Source organism: Crassostrea angulata, chromosome 4 (assembly GCF_025612915.1).
Source record: "Crassostrea angulata isolate pt1a10 chromosome 4, ASM2561291v2, whole genome shotgun sequence".
Classification (NCBI taxonomy): domain Eukaryota; kingdom Metazoa; phylum Mollusca; class Bivalvia; order Ostreida; family Ostreidae; genus Magallana; species Magallana angulata.
The window spans coordinates 38,794,184-38,817,614 of record NC_069114.1 but is presented as its reverse complement, the minus strand read 5'-3'; the positions used below and the strand labels follow the sequence as shown (position 1 = coordinate 38,817,614).

The 23,431-nt window shown below is 34.2% G+C and overlaps 1 protein-coding gene across 4 annotated transcripts in view; it reads right to left on the bottom strand.

Moving 5' to 3' along the window:
- The window catches only part of LOC128180009 (probable ubiquitin carboxyl-terminal hydrolase FAF-X), a 28,465-nt gene that overhangs the window by 4,622 nt on the left and 412 nt on the right, over nt 1–23,431 (bottom strand). For 3 of the 4 annotated variants that reach the window (XM_052847743.1, XM_052847746.1, XM_052847744.1), the window contains exons 2-49: nt 22,186–22,533; nt 21,751–21,863; nt 21,260–21,372; nt 21,023–21,125; nt 20,765–20,877; nt 20,568–20,634; nt 19,292–19,476; nt 18,954–19,092; nt 18,341–18,493; nt 18,146–18,250; nt 17,904–18,002; nt 17,663–17,770; nt 17,006–17,122; nt 16,709–16,862; nt 16,464–16,551; nt 16,067–16,118; nt 15,880–15,951; nt 15,685–15,788; nt 13,872–13,989; nt 13,339–13,646; nt 12,937–13,174; nt 12,500–12,637; nt 12,197–12,317; nt 11,663–11,790; nt 10,041–10,195; nt 9,482–9,719; nt 9,025–9,150; nt 8,697–8,857; nt 8,325–8,433; nt 8,093–8,148; nt 7,894–7,984; nt 7,633–7,779; nt 7,151–7,361; nt 6,865–6,983; nt 6,674–6,775; nt 6,168–6,349; nt 5,807–5,980; nt 5,552–5,693; nt 5,057–5,234; nt 4,797–4,917; nt 4,495–4,570; nt 4,316–4,380; nt 4,049–4,161; nt 3,582–3,751; nt 3,392–3,483; nt 3,019–3,160; nt 550–643; nt 96–250 (exon numbers count right to left, since the gene is read on the bottom strand). In XM_052847743.1, the coding sequence (XP_052703703.1) occupies nt 96–250; nt 550–643; nt 3,019–3,160; nt 3,392–3,483; nt 3,582–3,751; nt 4,049–4,161; nt 4,316–4,380; nt 4,495–4,570; nt 4,797–4,917; nt 5,057–5,234; nt 5,552–5,693; nt 5,807–5,980; nt 6,168–6,349; nt 6,674–6,775; nt 6,865–6,983; nt 7,151–7,361; nt 7,633–7,779; nt 7,894–7,984; nt 8,093–8,148; nt 8,325–8,433; nt 8,697–8,857; nt 9,025–9,150; nt 9,482–9,719; nt 10,041–10,195; nt 11,663–11,790; nt 12,197–12,317; nt 12,500–12,637; nt 12,937–13,174; nt 13,339–13,646; nt 13,872–13,989; nt 15,685–15,788; nt 15,880–15,951; nt 16,067–16,118; nt 16,464–16,551; nt 16,709–16,862; nt 17,006–17,122; nt 17,663–17,770; nt 17,904–18,002; nt 18,146–18,250; nt 18,341–18,493; nt 18,954–19,092; nt 19,292–19,476; nt 20,568–20,634; nt 20,765–20,877; nt 21,023–21,125; nt 21,260–21,372; nt 21,751–21,863; nt 22,186–22,516 (6,486 nt within the window). In that variant the 5' untranslated portion in view covers nt 22,517–22,533. The remainder of the gene's footprint in view (nt 1–95; nt 251–549; nt 644–3,018; nt 3,161–3,391; nt 3,484–3,581; nt 3,752–4,048; nt 4,162–4,315; nt 4,381–4,494; nt 4,571–4,796; nt 4,918–5,056; nt 5,235–5,551; nt 5,694–5,806; nt 5,981–6,167; nt 6,350–6,673; nt 6,776–6,864; nt 6,984–7,150; nt 7,362–7,632; nt 7,780–7,893; nt 7,985–8,092; nt 8,149–8,324; nt 8,434–8,696; nt 8,858–9,024; nt 9,151–9,481; nt 9,720–10,040; nt 10,196–11,662; nt 11,791–12,196; nt 12,318–12,499; nt 12,638–12,936; nt 13,175–13,338; nt 13,647–13,871; nt 13,990–15,684; nt 15,789–15,879; nt 15,952–16,066; nt 16,119–16,463; nt 16,552–16,708; nt 16,863–17,005; nt 17,123–17,662; nt 17,771–17,903; nt 18,003–18,145; nt 18,251–18,340; nt 18,494–18,953; nt 19,093–19,291; nt 19,477–20,567; nt 20,635–20,764; nt 20,878–21,022; nt 21,126–21,259; nt 21,373–21,750; nt 21,864–22,185; nt 22,534–23,431) is intronic. The other variant, XM_052847745.1, reaches the window with a different exon arrangement.

Genomic DNA, 23,431 nt, shown 5'->3' with positions numbered 1-23,431 from the left:
GTACTCGTACATGTAGATCAAAAGGGAGCTTTTCTAAGTTTTAAGGCCCAATGGCCTGATATTTGCACAACTGGGGCAAAGGAAAACACACTGACCTCTTGTTCGCCTAGGTTGGAGTACATCAGGAAGAGGTGGAAGTACTGCTGTAGGTGGCGCCCGTGGTCTGACACTTCCTTCCTCAGTAACTGTAGAACTGCCAGCAGGAGGTGGTCACTCAGGGTGGCACTCGGGTCCGCCTGCTGTCCCGGACCTGCAAGAGGGATATGTGTACTGAAGATTTCTTATTTTATGCAAGTACTTAATTCTGCTGTATCAAACCGCAAGGATATAAAAACTTTTGTTGCAATGTCATTTCATTTAGCCCACAACTGTCAGAAAAAAAGAAAAGAAAAAATGTAAAATTTGCACCCAAAGGTTGCTTCCAACAATCTTATGTAGATATCAAACCCTTGCTTTGAATTAGGAATTTATAGTACCTTGATACCATCTCCTCTGACACATTAACTAATGGGTTGTTATTTAACTGTACATATGTCATGTAATACGTACCATACAGACCCTGGACCAGTGGTGGGGGACACGGACCATCCTTCAGTGCAAAGTGAGCCAGACACACTATGATCTTAGAAAAGGCATTCCGCACCTGGAAATCAAACATCTCATTATATTACAAAGTAGCATCTTTTTATCTTTAATCATTGGCATCATAAGTAAATGACTATTTAAATGAATATGCAAAAAAAAAACAGAGCCCAAGAAAACATGTTCTCAAACATGCACAAAATAAAGTATGGCCGCTTCTTCTATTATTTGATAAGAAAGGAATACATGTACTTATGATCTGAGCCCTAAATGGCCCCCTTAAACGAACATCATTTTACTTATCTTCCGTTTTCTTTGAACAAGATATACATGTGAAGTTTTTGCATAAATTTTATTTTGATTCAAGTGCCCACAATTTAGAAATATGAATCATAAAGTTAACCTTTACCTGCCATTTTCGCATTTTTAACATAAACAACTTGTTTTTAAGCAGTTCTTCTTTTAGAAAACATTGAGCACATGCTTGAACAAACAAAATAATTTCTTAACTAGACACTTGTTGCTATAGCAACAAAAAGGTCTTCCGTTCCTCATGCAAAAATCTGCACATAAAAATCCATTTCTTTTGTGAAAAGAAAAGAAATATAATATATACTAAAAAGAAATTCCCAAGAAATTATTTCCAAGTTAAACAAAACGTCAATTTTTGAGTTCTTTCTGTGACGACCGGAAGTTAAGCCGTATTATACATACAGAGCATAGTAAACATAACTTCATGCATTTTTTTTGTCTTTCCTCAAAGTTCAGATGTTCAGTTTTTTGTTTATTATAATGTTTCTTTGAGAAAAGGTTTTTGTCTTGGGACAATTTAAAAAAGAAATTACCAGAGATATTTGAGATGTCTAACCGGAAGTATATTATTTTTTTGCATTTTTTTTACCATGAATAGATGACATTTTGTATTTCTATTGCTAAATTGATACTTCCATGCTACATAAGAAAACATTTTTATAAAATCAAATTTGGGCGCACTTCCTGTGACGACCGGAAGTTATGCCGGATTAAACAAAAAAAGTTTTTACACATGTACATACATAGGTCTATCATCCCACAAAGTTTTGTTGTTCAAATGGTAAACGTTTTTGAGATTTCATCGAATATAAGTTATTCTATCTCGGGACAATAAACGGACAAACGGAAGTGTTCAATGTAAATTATATTAAATATTTGTTGTATACTTACCTTTTGTTCATTAGTGTTCATTTAACTTACTCAAAATGTCAAAGAAAAACAGTTAAACTGATAAAGAGCTCGATTTTTTAAAACTCTTCCTGTGTGGACCGGAAGTGACGGCTGACAAAATGAAACCGGTTAAACACATCTTCAATCAAATGTCTATCATCCATGAAAGTTTCGTGTCTTGATCGTTTATAGTTCGTGAGATCTCGCGGGTACAAAATGTGTTTTAAAAAAGCTACCTGAGATAATTGAGATATCTCACCGGAAGTAGAATTTTTTTTTTAATATTACATCGCAGAGATTTCCTATGTATAGATTTATTATTATATATTTATTCTATGGACAAAAAATTTAATGCGTAAAAATAATTATTTTTGGAGTGCTTCCCGTGACAACCGGAAGTTATGACGAACAAAACAAAAGTGTTTAAACACATCTACGGCTATATGTCTATAATCCCACAAAGTTTGAATGTTCAAGTCTTTACCGTTTTTTAGATCTCGAGGTGACAAGCTTTTTGTCGCGGTACAGGAAACGGACAAACGGAAGTGAATTTAGAAAATGTTTAAATAAAATCCTCTAGATCTTTTTATTTTCGGTCATTCCTGAAAATTTTATAAAAATCCATTAAGACATCTCTGAGAAATTCACAAGACAAAAAGGGGAAAAAAATAATAATAATAAAAAGAAACATTACAATCACTATAAGGTCTTCCGTTGGAAACGGAAGACCTTAATAAGTGACCAAAAAAGTTTCCTTGCACAAAGTGTCACTCTGATTTCGATTGCATAATAAAATTAGCACCACTTTCAACTTCATATACTGCCAGTATTTGCAAATAAATCAAATAGATAGGTGAAAGATACACATGACTTTGTATCTTTTTCCACCTCTTCTTAAAAATAACAAAACAATTTAATTTCCCTGAAACACTTTAAAAAATGGCGAATTATGGAGGCCAAATTTGACTCATACATATATAGAGTTCATGTATGTGTATGGACTATTTTTATATGTAAAATCTCTCTTTTAGGCATTTCTATCTAATTTCTGTAATCTTGTATGCCCTCTGGGCCCAAAATTGGAAATAAACTATTATTATTATTATTATAAAGTTCTTCCATCCAAGTTTCAAAAATTTAAATGAGGAAAGTAAAATTTAACTATTACTGGACCTATTCTTTTTCTTAAAATAATTACTGAGTACAAATCATCTAATAATTTGACTCATATACCTCAGAAGATGGACACTCCAGTAAATACTCGGCAAATCTGTTTGTGTGCGAGAAGAACACATTGTGAGCAAACCAGTTCCTGACTTTCTTGCTTGACCTTAAGTGACAGTTCAGCGCCTCGTACCAGTCATTGGCTGCACCCCTACAAGGAAGGAGGTTGATACTTTTAAGTTTGCTAGGAGAGGGTTTCTCAATTCTATACATCTCAGACTTGATCTCACTACTATGGCTTACATAATTCTACTGCATATTATTTCCAAACTTATGCAACATTCCTAAAATATCCAGTAGAGAATGGACTAGTAGATCATATATCACAAAGGGGTAAATTTGTATTACTATCAACATGTTCAGTGGGTTTTATTCCACTTACCTCAGTGCCTTCTTGGTGTGGAATCCTACACTAAACAGAAACTTGGAGGCTAGTTCTGTGCTGATCATTGCAAGGTTCTCCATGTCTTGTGTCTGAAATACATAAAAAAAAAATTTTAAACGAATTTCTGTTATATAATTGTATTTCTGTCAATAATCCACCAATGTGAACTTAAAAATTCAAGACTTACAACTTTCTCTTGGGGTCCGTGAGTAAACACTGGGTTACAGTTGAGTAATTTTTTCATAAACTGAAAGTACTCTGGGCAGAATTGACTCCTCTCATGCATGAACATAATATTTTGCTTTCGTACACATTTTTCTATACAATTTGGCATCTTAATTTGGGATGGCTTATTCACTGAAACAACAAAAGGCAATCACTTACAAACACTCAATACTGCAAAAGTTTTTATGTACAATATTTTAAACCATGTGAATTTTGTTAACAAAATGAGTTCAGAGAGCATGTAAAAACTGTTAATTTAGTTAAACAAAAACAGAACATCATCAACACTATACCACATGTTAAAGAAATGCATTACTGTACTTGTGAGACCTCAAATCCATTGTATCCAAACAGTGTTGTTTTTTATACATAGTTCTGATTTCTTTATTGACTATGAAAATCTAATCTACTATCAATTTTAAAACCAACCTATTGTTAAGTCCTGAAGGGTTTTGTAGATATCTTTCTCATCTTTTTCATCCTGTCGTTCATAGAACAGAATATATGCATTCCACCATCTTTTCTGTCTCCTGTAGGCCATTCTATCCAAATGTATAATAACTATCACCAATATATGTACAGCAGCATTCACAATACATGTACTAATGCAAAACGCCATTGATCTTTAATGACTTTATATTTTCTTGTCTATGCATTGATTCAGCACTAACTAGAGAGACAACAATCACTGATTACCTTTTAAGCATGTGATCAAACACCTCGCCCAAGTATTCACCTCCAAAACACTGATTCTTCATTTCCTTTTGAAACAGAAAAAGATCATGATGCAGAAAATTGAACCCACATATTTTTAATTTCAATCATTTGCAATTTCAATCACTGAAGGCTGCTGTTGGAAAGTGTACTGGTCTTACCTCATCGTCCTCCATCTTACACTCGGATACATCACCATCATCAAACTTGTACCATTTGGGCTGATTATCCTCACCCCTACAGAGTAAAATAAACCAGTAAAGTTATTATCCCTAAATAGCTAGCTAAAAAGGGGTCCAGGTAAAATTAAAATTTCAAGACAGTACCTACATGTATGCCATGTTCTACATAAGTATGCAGTCTAGCCATGACATACTCCACAAAAGTATGCAGTCCATGTATTATTCATCAAAAGTTGTATGCTATAATATGTAGACCTGTATTTGACCCATTTTAGCCCTACCTGTGGAGGATATAGGAGTAGTAGTGCCCCCCACTGGCCTGGCCACTGTGTACCACCACCCCAAACAGCTTGTACTTGGTGCTCTGTTCTTTGTTCTCTATGTCATCATCAATGATCTCGCCTACATTACATATATAAACACAGTTATATATATAAACCACTTGTTTATTACTTACATCTTCCTGTACATTTTCCAAATTTATAATTTTTAGCTGTAGTGTAGGTCAAATTTTGGATTATGTTTTCTAACCATTACGTACCTTCAATTTTTGCAAGTCCTTGTACAGTGTAAGGTTCCATGTCAAATTCTCTTGGAAATTCAAAATAGTCATTGAACTTTATTGCACTTTCTCTTTCCCAGTCATAATCAAATCTCTTGAGCTGAATTGCTAAAACTTTGGGTAGTTTCTTGATGACTAATCGTTTCACTGTGTCCACCTGGAACAACAATCGGTCTTTGTTTATTTCATGTTTTCTTTAAGAAGTTTTGCTTTAAATTACACTGCATCAATATAACAATTCTCTTAATTTAATATGCATGTTATGCTTTGTGATACTAACTGTATCAATATAGCAAAAAACAGATTTGTACAGTCTCAAGTCAATGAAACACCCATGCAAAAATGTAATGTACAATACATGTAACAATATGTATGTGAGATCTTGTGTATTGAAGATATGGGAACATTCGCCATTTTTTCCCTAAAAAGCCTTCTACAGAAATTAAACTCTACAGATATACAGTGTACAGGTACCTTTTTGTTGCACTTTTCACAATGGTAAGCATTGGCAGCCTCCAACAAGTCTCCCTTCACGTACTGCTCCAGAGACTCCAGGAGGTTCTGGTGATTGCGGATGTCTACATTGAGTGTGGTGAACGGCTCCTCTCTTTGGTATCTGTCAATGATCAGAAAGTCACCATCAAGCACTTAACTTACACCAGCAAGGATATATCGATCAAATTTCAGGTAATCCACATTTTTCAAATCATTCCTGGGAGTATTACTGACCTGTGAGGACAATCTTTACAGATTTTCTGATCAGCAAAAGACCCACCCATGACTTTCGACAAAACAGGTGGTTGTCCCAGGGCTTTCAAGGCTTCATCTAAACTATCTACCAAGCTGTTGAAGAACTCTAATGCATCATGCTGCTCCCGTAGATTAACAGGCTCACCCCATAACCTGTAGAGATGACAAAATATTGTCAAACCAGACTTGTAGAGCACAAATACATGCATACTTAGCTCTTGAATAAAGTTTTTAGATTAAGTACAATGTTCAAGCATAATTCAAAAGAATAAACAAAACTCCTATTTTTTCTCATACAACAATAATCATCATCTCAAGGTTAGATCAAACAAATCCTTACTTGAAATGTTTCCAGAACCCCTTTGGCACATAGTACTGTAGTTTACTGGCAGCTAAATGGCCGAAGATGAGCTGGATCCTCTTGAGGACCCCCAAATTGTATTCCTTCCGCTCCTCATCTCGGTTGATGACCACTGGTTTCTCCTCATCCTTCCTCTCCTCCTCACCCATGTCAGCATTGGCCTGAAACAGACAGGGAACATATATTTACACGTTATTTGTATATTTTTATGCTTATCTCATAAATAACTTTGAATGATAATTTATCTGCTATAGATAAGATCATATGTAAAAAGATATTTCTCTCTTTAAACTAAATGCAAAATTAAGGTTTGCTCATACCATCTATTGTCATAACTGCTTTACTAAAATGTATGTAGAATCCATTGCAAGTGTACTACATGTGTAAATGCAGCAGTTAACAGTTTCCATCATGATTTTTAGAAGTATACTATCTAACAGAAATATATTCTACCCTGCCATTATGTACAGTGCTTAGATGATTACCTCGTTCTCGGTTTTTTCCTCTCCATACTCCTCATCAATCACATCCTCAGCCACGCCCTCTACTGACAAAATTCCACTACGAATTTCCTCAATCATGAAAAGCTATAAAATAAAGGAATTATAATAAACCTCTTGCAATGAAATCATTATTTTAAGGCAGGTTCTTGTCCTTAGCAGAGTTTCATACTTACCTGTTGTAGAACTGAGTTCATATAACAAGTAGCCCCTGCATTCTTTAGGCCCACAAAACCTTTCAGAGGTCTCGGACCTACAGGGGGCAGATATTCCCATTCTGTCAATGGTGGCTCACCTGTATACATAATTCAGGGTAAATGTTTAATTACAACCCAAACACATTTTGTCCAAAAAGTTTCATTCAATGAGGTCTCTGCAATTTCAACCAATTTTTTGGAAAGCTAGATTTACTGTTACAGATAAATATTCATATAACAAGATCTAATACATGTATCTACTTACCATGATAAAACATTTCTAAAAGCATGTGTGCTAGACATTTTAAGTTTGGCACACAATTTGTACAGAGGGCCACCAGAAGATCAAAGGCTGCTATCACAGTTGGGGGCGTGGCACATACTGGCACTGCAGTAACCAATGGGAAATCTCCACCAGTCTTTCTGCTCTGTAGGACAATTTTCGAGGCAGGGAAAAGAAAATCTTCAACCAGTTCCTGTAAATGTAAAAATGTTCATGACCATTATACTTTCATTCAAATGATTCATTCAATTTCAATGAACTTTCACACATTAACTGCACATAGTTACACTGATAGTTGCACATTTGTAACTGCATTTCTAAATACATCACACAATGATTTATTAAATAAGTTTAGAATTCCATAGAAATTTGCTGCATCTCAAAGACTGCATTCTTGATTTAAATATATGGAATTTGAACCAGATACTGATATAGAAGCCAAGTGAACTTAATTTTTTTCATACCCTAATGAGGTTTGACCCTCCTTTCTCTGAACCAATGTTGTACTTCTTTTCAGGTGACTGGAATGCTAACAGTTCACGGGTGATTCCTAAATGTCCCTCTAACAGAGCATCCTCAACAATGGCTTCCCCAGAGTTGATCACCAAATCCTTAAATACAATGTTTTGGATTACATATATATTTTATCATGTCAGAGTGAGGAAGGATTGAAGGATTGAAGATGGAAGGAATAAAATATGAATCTCTAGTGTTGTCCCCAGTACCTTGGTTTTCTTTATCCACTGTATTTCATTATTCAATTGCTTCTCTGCATTTGGTAGCTTCACTTCAGCTGCTGACGCATAATTCAGTAATCTGCAGAATAAAATGCAAGTTTAATAAATTTTGAATCTATAATTGATCTTTTGAATACTGTACACAGTATATCTAAGAGCACCCTGGGAATAAAGTGATTGTACTTACTTCCATAGTAAATTAAAGTATTCATGGGCTTGCTTTGCATTCTCCTTCACAGCTTCCTGAAACATTTGATAGAATTCAGTCATTCAACAGTTAACAGAGAAAAAATCTTTCTGACAGACCTGTATATTTCAAGAATGCTGCATTGTATGTAAATACTGTATGATCTACTGTGAAATTCTCTTTAATCATGTATTAGCTTTCAACTTTACAAATAAGTGTGTAAATATCTTACACTGAGTTCACAGAAGAGCAGAGTAATAAAGAAGACCATAGGGCGGGTTCCCCCACAACACCGAGTGGCCATCAGATAGAACTGTTCCGACGCTGCTACTCTTACTGGCCTGTATCAATGTAAACACAGTCATTTTAATCACTGATGTCAATCACTGTAATGATAGAAGTCAAAGGCAGACCCAACCATAATCAAACTTTGGTACATTTTTTCATTACTTTCCTTTCATTAATTCTGAAACACTCAAAGTGTTCTAAAAATGTGTAGTATGTAAAACCTGTAAATATTCAATTTATAATAAAATCAATAAATGGCAAATTGGTTGTCATATACAATGTACACTAAGCATGTACATGTAGTCCAGTAACTGACCTGTTTTTACAGTGCAGTAGCAGGTCTTTGATGAATGTCTGCCAGGACTTGTCTTTGTTGAGGGCGTCTAGGGCGGGGGGACACAGCATCAGACAAACAGTCAGGACCTCCAGGGATTCCCTGGCCACCGTTAGATCCTCCATCTCCACATGGTCCTGCCTCTGCAAACAAAATTGAAAAGCATTTGATCAATACTTCATCTTCATTGATTAATACTTCATCTTCAGTAAGTATGACATGATACCTGTTCATGCATGAGTTATACCAATTTTGAATTGTCTTAATGCTCTTGTTAACTACGAGTATGTTCCATCAATAGGTAATTTACCTTCTCGAGAGCTTTGTGGATTTCCTCATTGGTGGCATGCACTAGATGGAGAGAGCTGCTGCTTGATGCCCAGGCTATTCTCTGTATGGCCTTTATCACAGACATGTCGGGCACAAACTTGGCCGCCTGCAATGATCACAAACATGCAGCATTTACTTTTAAATACATAGCATGAAGAATTCAAGAAAGTTTTAGTAAGCAATATAGAATTTTTCCCCCCACGTAAAATCATATACATGTAATAAAAAGAAATTATTTGTTACTACAATGTATTATAAAATAAATTGTAAAAATGACAAATAAACCTACCATAAAATGAATATATTCATGATTAAATTGAGAGTTAAGAGGCAAACTCTATGTGACTTGAAATAACTCATAAGACCATTATACATTGAGAGACAATGCCATATTAATGTTGGTATGTTTTAAATAAGAATGGTTCTCGTTACAATACCTGGTCCAGTAACTGTTGTCCGAGCCTCAGTCCCACGGTTCGTGTCATGACCTCTGCCCCAGGGTTGGGGATGAACTGCAGGGCCTGCTGTAGGATCAAGGCGTGACTGTGTTCCGCCTGAGTGATATTTGGAGACTGAGGATCCGCACTGCAAGCTTCCACCACCACTTGGAACTTGGCATGACTGACTGTGGTCAACATCAGCTTACAGATCTTCATCACAGTAATGTAGGCAGCCCTATCAGTCAGAACAAAATCAATATCATTTTCAAAGACTGTAAACTCAAAATTATTTTGTCAAAAAATATCAACTCCATTTTCAAAGATTGTAAACTTAATTTTCTTTTGTTTAGATTGTGTTGTGTTGAAAATTTTGAAAAGACACCATAAATTTCAATGAATATCAATTTTCAAAAATTTTTAATAAGTTTTTTCTACAATGCAAAACTGCTTTTTATCCTTAGCACTTGATTGCTCATCTGGTACATGTTCAAGCATAACTCATTCTAAACATATGGATCATGCTTTCTTATGGAATCCTCAATCATTGCAGGCTCACCTTCTAGTTGGTAAATCCGCTGAGGGGAGAAAGTTGTTCTTGGTCAACATGTTCATGGCTATTGGAACACCTCCACTCTTAACAAAGTTAAACTGGAATTCAAACGCTTCATCTGACGTTGTTTCTACTGCAGGCATGAGTAGACTATATGCAACCTAAGAAAAAAAATTATTTCACATTTGCATATTTCTGTTCATCAAAATCTGTAGAATGTACAAATGCCAATCAGGAAACTAGAACTGTCCTAATGGGACTAATACCCCCGCTAGGCTAATTTCAAATGGGACAAATAATTGAATTGAATAATAATTAAGGTTTGGAACACATGCAAAAAAAAAATTCTAGAATTGTAAAAAAAAAAAAATAGTTAACAATTAAAGAAAAATTAAAATCAAAATTGTCAGAATTTCACTGTAAATACATATCTATAACAGTAATACATTTACAAATGTATGTATTTGATGATATATATTTCAAATTTAATTGATTTAAAGAAAAACCAACAAAATGACAATAACCCCTCCCTTTGCAGTGAATAGAAATACCAGTAGCCAAGCAATGCTCTTCTGTTGATAAAACTTTCAATATCTTTCTAATAAGAGTCTTGACAGATGCAATTAGTTGTTTCAAATTTTCCTCACTTTCTCCTATGGCACAATTGAACTCCATATCAGAAAATTGATCCCATAGGACTATGATTTTCTTTGATGAGCTTGTTAAATTTAATAAACTCCCAAAACATTACCATAATTACCATACTATGTAAAAATATGTAAAAAAGAAAATTTAATATTACAAACAATTTTAAAATTGCCAAAACACTACAATCATATCAGTAATTTTGAATTTCATTTAAATTAATGCCCAATAGTGTCACTTCATCAAATTACTTGACAAATAAATTTAAACAACCTCTAAAAATAGTTTAACTTCTTTATTAATAATTATATTATTTATTTCCTTATAATGATAGACCTTTTGGTTTACATGAAACAGTTTTAAAATAGCCCCAAAACCATCACCAATTTTACAGATTATCAATTTCCCCTAAACACATGCTCCATCTGAACCATGGCTCAGATAATGGCTCCCTTGGGACAAATGAATTCAGCCACACTTGTCTTTGATGTTCTCATTAGCTCCTAAGAATTTATCATTGACAAACAAAAACTTTGCATTGTCAGTTGATAGAATACTTATAAAAAATAATTTTTTTTTATTAATTAAGACATAAAGACAAAAAAACTCCATCTGGATGTATTTATATAAATATATTTTAGAGTGTTTTCTATTAATTAATTAATAAAATCTGTAAGGATTACCTCCCTTACTTTTCAACATTAGTGTACAATACATAGAATAAGGAAAATGAAAACTGTCATAAAATCATTAAATCTTGTCTGATCTTAAAAAAAAAATTGCAGGTGCACATCTTCAGATGGTGTTCAACATATGTACAAATTTTCAAACTGTTCCATGCAGAAATAAAAAATTCTATAGGGGGGACAAAGTTGTGTCTACAGACAGACGGACAGACGGACGGACAGACAGATGGACAGGGTGAAACCAATATACCCCCCTAAACTTCGTTTGCGGGGGTATAATAAATTGCATACACTTACCTCTATATTATACAGAGCTTGTGTTGCAGAAGGGGTAAAAAACATTGCCTCTAAGTCATTAGAGTATGTAGTGTCTCCTCTGCTATGCTCAGCACATATTGTCTTTAATTGATCTATCGTATGGACATCTACAAAAATAAAATATTCATCAGTCCATGTTATCACATTTCACAGTACTTCTGTTTAAAGAAAGAGTGAGCAAGCTTAAATACCCCATGCTTCCACTTTACTTAAAAATGCAATGCATAATGAATCGCAAAGTATGCATAAAATGCAAAAAATTACTAAATGAAAGGGGAACAACTCCCAGAAATCATATAAACTTAAATTTTCTTGCAATTATGTACATTTATGTCTTAGTTGCTACAAAGATTCATGAAATTTTGTTCAACAGTTAGAGAGGAGTTGCACTGAAAACTGTTTCAGTAGTATATATAAATATGGCCAAACTTTGGAGTTCAAAAAGGGTCATAATCCCCCCAAAATGAAAGATTAAATGAATTTCCTTGTTAGTGATGAGAGGGTGTGGCCTACCTGCTGGCATGAGTTTGAGGACCGCCCTGGCCGTGTCCCTGAGTCGAGCCACCTGTAGCTGACAGCCCAAGTCTGACAGTTGGAACAAGAACTGAGTGTACCGGTTGTTGTTGGATATTATCTGAAACGTCACAAGTATTGGTTGGTTCATTATGAAACATAACAAACAAAAACAATGACATTGCTTTGAAGAAGGACCATCCACAAACATTTATTATAAACTTTTCATCAATTGTTAAAAATCATGAATCATAAAATGATGTCATTTTGTTTTGTTCTGCAAGGAATGATGTATCGCCTTACCACCCCAGGTAAACAGCTTTCAGCCTCTATGTTAGGACCATCAAATGTGTGGTGAGGTGATCCTGCTGAGCTATCTGAACTGCTGTCTGGACTAGAAGGCATATTACTCCCCACCTGTATCAACTTGGCCGTTATTAACTGAAACATAAGCAGAAAAACATTATTCAATTGCATGTATATTCCTAGGGTGTTAGTAATAAAGATTTCATAATAACGTGTATGCACATGTAAATTTTTTGAATTATACACCATTAAAAGACCACACTTCTGAAATACTTAATAGGAATTTCATATATGTCAAATGTAAGAATTTACACTTTATAATATTTAAATATACAGATACTATTTAATCTAAATAAATCTTTTTTCTTTCATAATTTTTAGAAAGAATACCTAAACACAAGATTTACAGATGTGAAATGGGTATTCTAACTTACCGATTTTTCCCGTAATGGTATTTGAGATATGAGTCTTTTGTCCTCCACAGGATCAAGTAGTTCTCCATTAGCATACAAGTCCACTTTTATATTACTACTAGCTTTAATCTTACACAGAACTTGTCTTCGCACTTGTCCTATTGTATCATTAGTATGAGACCAGATGTCTATATCATCCATCTGTCGGCCTTGACTAGGAAATCTAACTATTAAGGTTACTAATTTCCCTCTACATGCTCTACAAATGAAAAGAAAAAAATCAATAATTACACATGCTTGCCAAAACATTTGAGTCATCACTTATTTTTTTTACTAGAATCAGAGACCCCTTCAATCAATGGTCCCCCTCCTTTAATGGTTCCATATCACCCCCCACCTTAAAAAAAAATAATATGACAGTACCTGCTGAGTGGGAGAATAGATCGCTCCTCCGTGTAGGCCTCATCACACTCGGCCACATACTCTCTGAGCACGGTCAGCACGCGCACCATCCTGGTCGTCTCCTGCATCACACGATTTGTGCTGTCCTTGTCCTTCTCCAGCACACACACTGTGTCATACAGTGCCCTCAGCCGGTCCACACACGACTGGATGAAATCGTCATGAATCTCCACCTGATTTTGTTGTAAGCGTGGTCCAAGGTTTGTGTAAATGTCTTTCAGTAAAATAATTGCTTTATTTGCTACTTCATCTGGGCTTAATAACACAACCTGTAACATTGAAAAATAAAGATATCATAACAGATGATCTCTGCAACTAATAATTACATGTACTATGCATTTGTTGAGTAAAATAGTACAGTAACTTACAAAAATACATTATCATTTATCTTATCAGTCAAACTTATTTCTTTGTAAATTGTACAAAAAATACACATGTCTACTCCTCAGGTAAATCACTGCTAAAATATTGTCATTGTTTTTAAATGACCTTACCCTCCACAAGTAATCCATTCCAATGAGTTCAAGGTCATCCATTAGGTGGCCTCCTCGCCTCTTAGCAATGATTTTGTTCTCTTTTTGATTAACATGTTTAAAGAATCTCTCAAAGCAACTGAAATACAAAATGCCTTTCTTCAAAACTATGCCACATAGGAAGAAATACAATCTAATGAAAATGACCAACTTAAGCTGAAGGATGAATTTGAGAAAATATTAACTTTAATTTTACCCTAGAGGTCACCAAGTATAATGTATCTATCATTCACAGTTTCCAAGTAAAAGGAGGGTTAAGTTTTTTGAAGAAGGAAAAATGAATGCAATTTAATATTTTTCCTTTTTTTTTATAGAAGACATTTTTCACTTATGAAAAGACAGCTTATATAATTCAAGCTGCAAAATCAGATTGCACAGTATATACATGTATAATGGATTCTGTAAAATTATGATTTTATTTCCTTGATGTGCATCAATAAGCAATGCAGCAATTATCTCAATCACTAAGGCAATCTATCTATGAAAGAAATTAATTACAAAATGTGTTTACAAAGCAAAATTGAAAGAAAGGAATTCATAAATATTTTTACAATGTAATGAGTGATTCTGTCCTTTAAATGCCATGTACATGTGTATTGACCCAACCAACAGTGGAATGAAAGAATACATATTCTTCATGCGTTTTTAGGGAAAGTTTTGAACTTTCTAAAAGAATTGGCCTGTAAGAATTACTGTGAACGTTTACTTGATATATTTAAATGGCAATAAAAAATCAGCCTGAACAGCCTCCAAAGCTTCTACAGTAGTTGGCCATAAGTATGTTCCCAAAATGGCCGCCGTAACATCTTTTTTTTTCTGTAAGGTACATTTTAAAAGGAAATAAAGCATATTTTTCTTTGATGGCCAGATTTAAAAAATGTGCCCTATGATTCTCCGACTTTTTTTCTTCTTTTGCCGAGTTTATTTTTGGAGTCATTCCCCTTTGGTAAACATTTATCGTCTGCACAACAACATGGCGACGAACGACAAAAAACGTATGGGAAGACAGAAACAAGTCGTAATACAGATGTCAGATTTGGGATTTAAAAATAAATAAAACTGGAAGGATCAACGGAATAAACAGCCGAAACTGTTATGTAAAGTTTAAAAATATGGAAGACCGGAATAATGGTAAAATCAAAACTCGATCTGAAAGTTGTAAGATTTGGTAACCACGAGATGACTGAATCTCATTTCAAAGTCCCCAGAACCAACCAAAAAAATGCTTTCAAAAATCAAACAGCTTGATTTACAGCAAGACCAAAGTATAATGTGATGAATAAAACTGTAAGTAAACTGCTTCTCATCAGTAATTGTTCGTCACTTCACAAATCGCCAATAGTTTGTTAGAAAAAGATAACCAGACTTCTAGTCCCAATTAAACAGAGCAGAATGACAGCATCAAAACATACTTTGGCTTACATACTGTTCAGACATTAATATGATTGAAATTATGTGAAAAATGCTAATAATATGGTTACAAAGGTCAAAAAACGAAATCCGAATTTTCTGTGACCTAGAAAAAGTTGCAGTTGACATTTCGAGTAGTCTCACTTTATATTGATTGTGAGCCTTTACAATATTAAATATTAAATGAGGAAAATTGCAAGAATATTTCATATCCTAGGATATAATACAAAGTAATATATATGTTTGCCTAGTCATTTTTTCTTTGTTGTTAGAAGTAGTTAGTCAAAAAACTTCAGGCGATGACGAGATCTACGTTAACGTCGACCATTTTGGGAACATACTTATGGCGAACTACTGTACTTACTTCATTCCATTCTCAGTAAGCAGACTTGGATCAAGTTGTAGAATATTTTGTTCAAAGAAATCTTTTGTTATTTCTGGATCCAAATCTGGCTCCTCTCCCATGAGCTGAAACAGGCAAGAATAGAACCATTAACTATGAAATAATCTGACATTTTACATACATGTATTCCATGTGATATATGATTAAGATACTCACCTTAGCAAACCATTTAAAACAAGACTCTCTATCTGAAGAATAAATTGCACTCTCTGCTAAACACTGCCAAATCTACAAGAAATAAAAATCCCCCTGAATAGCCAATTACGTTTACTTTTGTTGTTGCTATGAGTGAAATCCAAAGTGTTCTATATGCGAGACTTTACATAACTGAGTATCATTTTACCTGTCTGGCTTGAGATTCACACAACCACAGCTGACCATCTTTTAGTAAAAACCTGTAACAAACAACATCAGACATTACAAACATGTTTGATAAAGTTCATATATGGTTGAACTTCGGTATCTCGAACACCGATATCTCGAATACAATGGATATGTTGAAGTGATTTTTAAGTCCCAAACATGTAAACTTTTAGTATTTTACCCTTGATATCGAATACTGGGATATCTCAAAGTTTTTAACCAGTCCCATCTAGTTGAGATAATGAGGTTTGAATGTATATATCATTAGAAGTTCTAGGAAAACTGAACTTTACATTCAAAATTTTCAAAACAAAATTATCATAGTTATCATTATTCAAGTTTTTGAACACATGAACCACACTTTCATCTGTACATACCTTAAAAACCTAAGACGTTCTTGTATTTGTTGTATATGATTAAATCTTCCATCGGGTAGAATATTACTAGAATCTAAATCTGGATGCTCTAAAATCACAATAATAAACACAAAAATTACTATCTTTATAATTCTTCTACAAAACTCACCAATCTTGTTTAATAATTGAGAAACTGATATGGTAAATGCTATTTGGAACACCCCCATCCCTACTCCGATTTACACCTAGTCGGAAATCCTACATACCTCGTGCTAGTTCGCGAGCTTTCTTCATGTAGTTGGACAGATTGGTGGCCACTAACATCACTATGGAGTGGTTACTCTGGAGCTGTGCTATCACCGTGTTACGATAGTAAACATGAGAGGCCCTCTGTGGAGCATGGGGAAAATTTTGTGGAGACTGATGAAAGAAAACCACATCGATGTTAAAGTAAAAGAGTTCTTAAAATCAAGACTTTACATACACAGCTGTTTTTGGGGTTTTTTTTTTTTACATCAAAATCTAATTTCATGCAAAATTGTTTCTCAAAAACATCCAATTACCTCAGGAAAAAGCTGACAGATTTCCCGAATCTGCTTCAAAGCTGGCAACACCCATTTGTCATTTTTTAATTCCTCAACAAATTTGGTAATCCAAGTCATCTTTTGGGCATCTCTATCCTATATAATTCAATCAAATTTTAAATTTATATTCAATCAAATTTCAAGATTTTAAATTTCTTATCAAGTACATCTATTGGTATAAATCGTTAGGGTATTAATCAAAATTTTCTTCTTTGCTATTTCTTTGAAAGACCATTCAAAATTCTAATCATCAAAACATATTTTCAAGCAAATGTAGTTCAATATTTATGAATTAGATCTACAGGCGCTTTCCAATAACGTTGCCTTGCCACCGACACCATCAGGAAACGGTGACGTCACAATGCTCCAATGAGGAAAATTGCAGCTTAAAACTGATACTTATCTCAAAATTTGGTCGAGAAATTCTGGCTATTTGCAGTTTTAATGTTGGTCGCTGGCAACTAAAGCAACACCGGCAAAGCCGGTTAAATGGAAAGCACCCTAAGTATTGAGAATTGATTTAAATGTTATAAATATTTGTAACCTGCAATAGAACACCTGAATATGCCATTGTGTTTGAGTACAGCTAAAGATTTGTTATTTTACTAAGATGAATTTCAGAAATGAACTGATTACCTGTGAGCAGCTGTAGTCTAGGATCTTGATGTGGGCTGTCAATGCCTGATCCATGATCTCTGTAGGAACATCCTCACTGTGTGCTAGGTTCCACAGTAATCCTAGGACCTGTAACATAATTGGGTGTAAATCAGTTAAACTCACGTTGTCTAAATATACAAATTGTAGAGAGTATGTACAAGAAAGATATTAGGTTTCTTCAATTTTTAGCGACAAGTTCACCTGAACTGTCTGTCATTACCTTGTGTGCCATTACACCTTCTTTGTCGTCTTCAGCCAATCGTCGAATGAGCTCCAACAATTTTTCTCTTTGCTTCTTTGATGCATGAGTCCAGCTTACCTGTCAAAGTAATAAAATGAAAGTAATAACACGGTTCTACTCTGTCATAGTTTGCTTTCCTGATCGCCTCTATGTTTTCTGTTGCGTGAGTACAGAGAAATAAAAACAAATCTCTAATTTTTAATTGAAAAACATGACCCCACCTGGAAACACTCAAATAAATGGTCCAGCTGTTCCGGTGAGAAATCCCAGGCTAGTTTTGCCAACAGGTCATGCACATTCTTCACAATGGCATCATGTTTCCCCGACTACAAAGAATTGCAAACAATAAATATATCTAACATAATGAGAAAACTATTTCTAGAATACAAACAGAACTGTATGCACTGAGGGAATACCTGGGCCTCCCACAGCTTGTCCAGGTCGTCAGAGGTCAGGGCTTTTTCCTTGATCATAAATCGCAGTATCTTTTCCAGCTTCTCCACGTACTGGGGCTGGTGGAGGCTGTCTCGTAAAACAATTGTTAGCACACCGTTCTTTTGGATCCATTCCTGTAACATGCATCTAATTCTTTAATCTATTCCACAGTAATAGTGCTTAAAGCAAAGTGCAAAGAAAAAAATTTATTATTCATAAATGAGATTCAATATATCCATTAAGTTCCAGATTTTTTTTTTAAACTACAGAGAATTAAAAATTTCTTTGCTGATTGTATCAATTCCTTATTAGCATACAGTCAAACCTCGTTATCTCAAACTAGATGGGACTGATTAAAAACTTCGAGATATCAAAGTATTGAGATATGAAGGGTAAAATACTTAAATTTTAAGTGTTAAGGACTAAAAATCACTTCGACATATCCATGGTATTTGAGATATCAGTGTTCAAGATACCGAAGTTTAACTGTACTCAGTTACCATGTTTTATTGTACATACAAGTAATGACATGCTAAAGATTCTTTCTTTACACACTTGAATTATTATCATAGCACATAGACAAAGCCAACTTACGGCCATTTTGTCTGCTGTGAGCCACTCATCTTCTTCCATTTGAGAGTGTCGACTGGACTGGAATGAGACGTTGGATATGACTTTGTTCACTTCGTTCAATGCATTCATTTTTCCATTGAAAGAAGATATTTGCAACAACCTACAATGACAAATACGATAAATCAATAAAAAAATATAGATCTCAAAAATCACTATATAGAATTCAATGAGAGAGAGAGAAAGAGAGATAGAAAGAGAAAGAGAAATCTAATACATAAAATGAAAGTTAAATTTTCTCGCATTCATAATGTCCTCTTTTTCAATATAAATGTGTACATATATTTCATGATTTAACACACCTAAGGATCATTTTGAGCCTAAAACCCTCTAAAGTTTTTATTGTATCTTCCTGATTTGGTAGCTTGTTCACCAGCTGCTTCAGTCCTTTGATAATGGATGACAAAGCATCATTCTTTGCTTCATTTTTGGATTCCTTTTTTAATTCCTCATCTGTTAACTCATTTAGAAATTTGGGAACAATATCCTAAAATAAAAATAAGAGGAAACATCACCAGAAAATTTCAGAACAAATTGGCATACATACATGTATATAAATGTAACAATGAAGTATTTTTTGTAACTTCCTATGCATATCATACACTTAATATGAGTACTTGAAAATTTCCAATGAGGAAATAAGCCTTGTTCTGATAATACCAAAAACTAAGTGCTTGAAATAGAAACTTCCCTTCAAAACTTTTAAATGCATAAGAAGTTTTATTCCCCTTTATCACTTACAACTCAAGCCAATACAATATAAATATAAAATGTACGAAAATATACATGTATTAGCTACATACTCTATCTCTATAAGTGTTCAATATTTCAATTTACATTGCCAGAAAAGTATCTGCATTCAATTAAAATAAATACTCTTTATCTAACAAATATACATGTATGATGTCATTTCCAGAATGCAAAAAGAATAAATCTAGGGGGTGGGGGAGTGGGACCTACCCCCCCCCCCCTTTTTTTTTATTGCAGCTATCTTTTTTCTAAAATTTACATATTGAAAATTGAATTATGACAGAGTTAGCCCTTTACTTTTTTAAAGCATATAAAAATGTGAAATTACAAAAATCAACCTTGAAATTTAAGATTTAGGTACAATGCATCCCCCCCCTTAATTAAGATTTTGAAGATTGGTAAATTTTGGATTTTTTGTTTTCTTGTTTTTGTTTGTTTTTCGGGTTTTTTTTTTTTTGGGGGGGGGGGGGGGGGGGCTTTTCAAGATTTTCAAAAGAGTCTCCCCCTCCCTTTCCCCCTTTTAAAAACCTGCCTGAAATTAATCCCATTATAATTTCAAAATTTGGAAAACCACCATGATTCAAATGACATCTGTTCAATAAATGTTGTGCAAGGTATTAGTTTTATTCTAAGGTTATTGTAAGCTTTTTAATGAAGCAGAATATCTCGTTAGTATTTTATATTCCATAAAGATATATGGATCTTTGGATATATAAATTCCAGAATATATCCTGAAACTAGACACAGTGTCTCTAATTTTCTATGTCAGAAACAAAAAATTAAGATAAAGAGTGTGTGTCAAATGATTAATTCAACTGTTATACTCACAACAATAGGCAAGAAGTACTGTTCAACTGTCTGGGGTGTGAGGACTTCAGCACACTGACCAAAAGGTCTGAAATATACATGTATAACATCATTAATCAGTCTGAATACCATCACTTTCAATTTTTAAATCATCAACAATTTTAAAATACTTTTTCACCATCAAACTTTTCTGGTCAGTTTTCAGTGTCATAGCTTACTTGATCAGGGCTGCTACTACTGGCACAGAGAGTTGACCACTTTTGAATCTTTCCTGCAGAATCTGAAATCCACCTAACTTCCCAAAATGATTCACCAAGTCTACCAGCCATCCCTGTAAAATATAAATAAAACAAACATTTTAAATAAAATCCCCACCTGTTATGTGTTCAACTTTAGAAAAATAAGAGCAAGATATTAATCATATAGATCCATAAACAAAGAACAACAAAAACATTGCATTCAGGGGAAATTCTTACTTTCGGATTTCTCGGATCAGGAGGACGAGCAAACAATTCCTCTGAGTTCTCAGTACCAGCCTGTATACTTTCTGAGGTACGACTTCCATTATAGATATGAAACCTAAAAGTGTCAAATTATAAAGTTAACAAATATCTCTATTATATTATTAATCTACTGACTTAAATTTTTTTTTACATGCAAGTACATAAAGTAGAGACAATCCAACTGTCAGTACCCTGATTACAATTACTTACTTGCAATGTGGATTCAGAACCATGGCTAACAACTCCAACAGTGGGAACCAGTCCTGGGACAGTTTGGCTACCACTAACTCAATCAACTTTTCTGCATTTTTCAAAATGCATCGCTAAAAAAATATCAAATAGACATGCATTTTAAATCAATTCAGAAACTGCGAACTAGCTTCTATTCTGAATTACTATTTCTCACTATCATCAAGAAATAAATGGGTTGGTTTTGATTAATGAATAATTTTCATGACAAAGTATATAAAGATTATCCTCATCAAGGACTGATTCATGGTTAGAAATAAGACTCTTATGAAAAAATTGTTATTGAATGCAAATAAAGGTTGGTGTACAGTTGTTTACAAATCACCAGAATCAAACAACAGATATTTAAAATTTGATTGCATGTATACTTTTATAGAAAAAATATTGCCCTATTTGGCATCATGAGAAAACCTTGAAATGTGACTGAATCTATGTCATAAACTAAAACTTACATGGATTTCGTACTTCCAACCACTAACTGCTTCATCTGTCATTATTTTAGTAAATGATACAGTCAGTCCCTCCCTGAAGAACCTCTGACAAGGTTCACTTTTTGTATCGAGTCCTGTTTAAAACAATAAGGCAAAGTTAAAATTTTGACTCAGTTCAATGAAATAATTGGTATCTCTAACAATTACTGCACATCATGTTTTAAAACAAAATATCCAACCTTGGAAAAAAGCTGCATTGCATTAGCATCTAATCTATTCTATAGGACAGGATGACAAGATTTTTTTTTTTACAAGATGTGCAACATTGAACAATCATCTATTCTTAATGACAGGATAATGATTTTTTATATATATATGGAAATCTGCAGCATTGCATAATGCATCATTTATTCTTATTTTTTATGGAAGGACAATGAATCTTTCATATACTCCTACCTTCTTTACAGAGCTTGATGGCAGCTTCCAAAAGAACTTCTAGTTCTCCATTAGGCAGAACAGGAACCACCCATCTAGGCCGGTTAATCATTTCATCCAGTCTCCCCAACTCCACCATGGGGAAGTCAGGCTCCTGGTCATCTTTCAGTTCCACTAGATCAATGGACACATCTGCTGGAGCCACTTCATCAGTCATCACTACAGATCCACTAGCTGGGGGTCCGGTATTGTTCTGGGGAGTTGACGGGGGAACCTGAGTTGTTCCTTGGTGAGGTGGAGCATCTTGAGGGGCATCTCCCCCTGACTGTCCCCCTTTCATTACAATGGTCATGGTCGTGTGACCAAAATCTGCAATATTGAAAACTAAATTTTATCTCAAACACATAAAATGCAACATTTTTGGTTAATTTTGAGATTCTTTAACTAAATTTTTGACATAGCTTTTCTTTCATATGGTATATGTATTAATTAACGTTACTATCATATATTTTCTTATATTGTGTTTAAATGAATGTTAGCTATAACAGATGTGGAAATTTAGCTGAAGAAGCCAAACTGAGGACAACTCAATTCAACTATAATCTGGATCCCTGATGTACTTGTGAAAAAAAATATTTGGTCTATGATCAGCAGTACATAAGAAATAAATCTCAGCTGAGATTTGGATTGGCTTTTTATCTGGACTGACACATTCACCAAGTAATCGCTAAACAGTCTGTCATAATCCATCTAACAATTTTGCTCAAATTGAAATGCTTTTCAAAGGTAAAATAAGGATGCCCATATGAAAAGCTTTAAATCATAGCATATTTCTGCAAATAAGCATCATGCTTCCCACTGATGATTGAAATAAAGACACAAAAACAAAACAAACAGACCAGTGAAATAAATTGTGAGTTCATCACTATATGTATTAAATTATGAGAAGTGAAATTTTGATACAAATCATGCAAGGCTGCAAAACTGAAGCCAGGGAGTAACGCAATTAGGTATCCGGATCTCAATGCAACAGGGGACCAAAGTTAATGCAGAAATTAAACATAAATTGTGAAGAACTGTTCGAAGATTTGGTGAAGCCTTCCGTCCAAATATTAAGCAAGGCAGAATCTCAAAACCAAATGTTGCTGCTGGAAATAAGATCAAGTTTCAACAACAATTATATACAAGTATATAACATACTATATCTTTGAATAAGTTTGACACAACTATTTTGTTTGATTCCTACATAGCAAAATATCATCACATG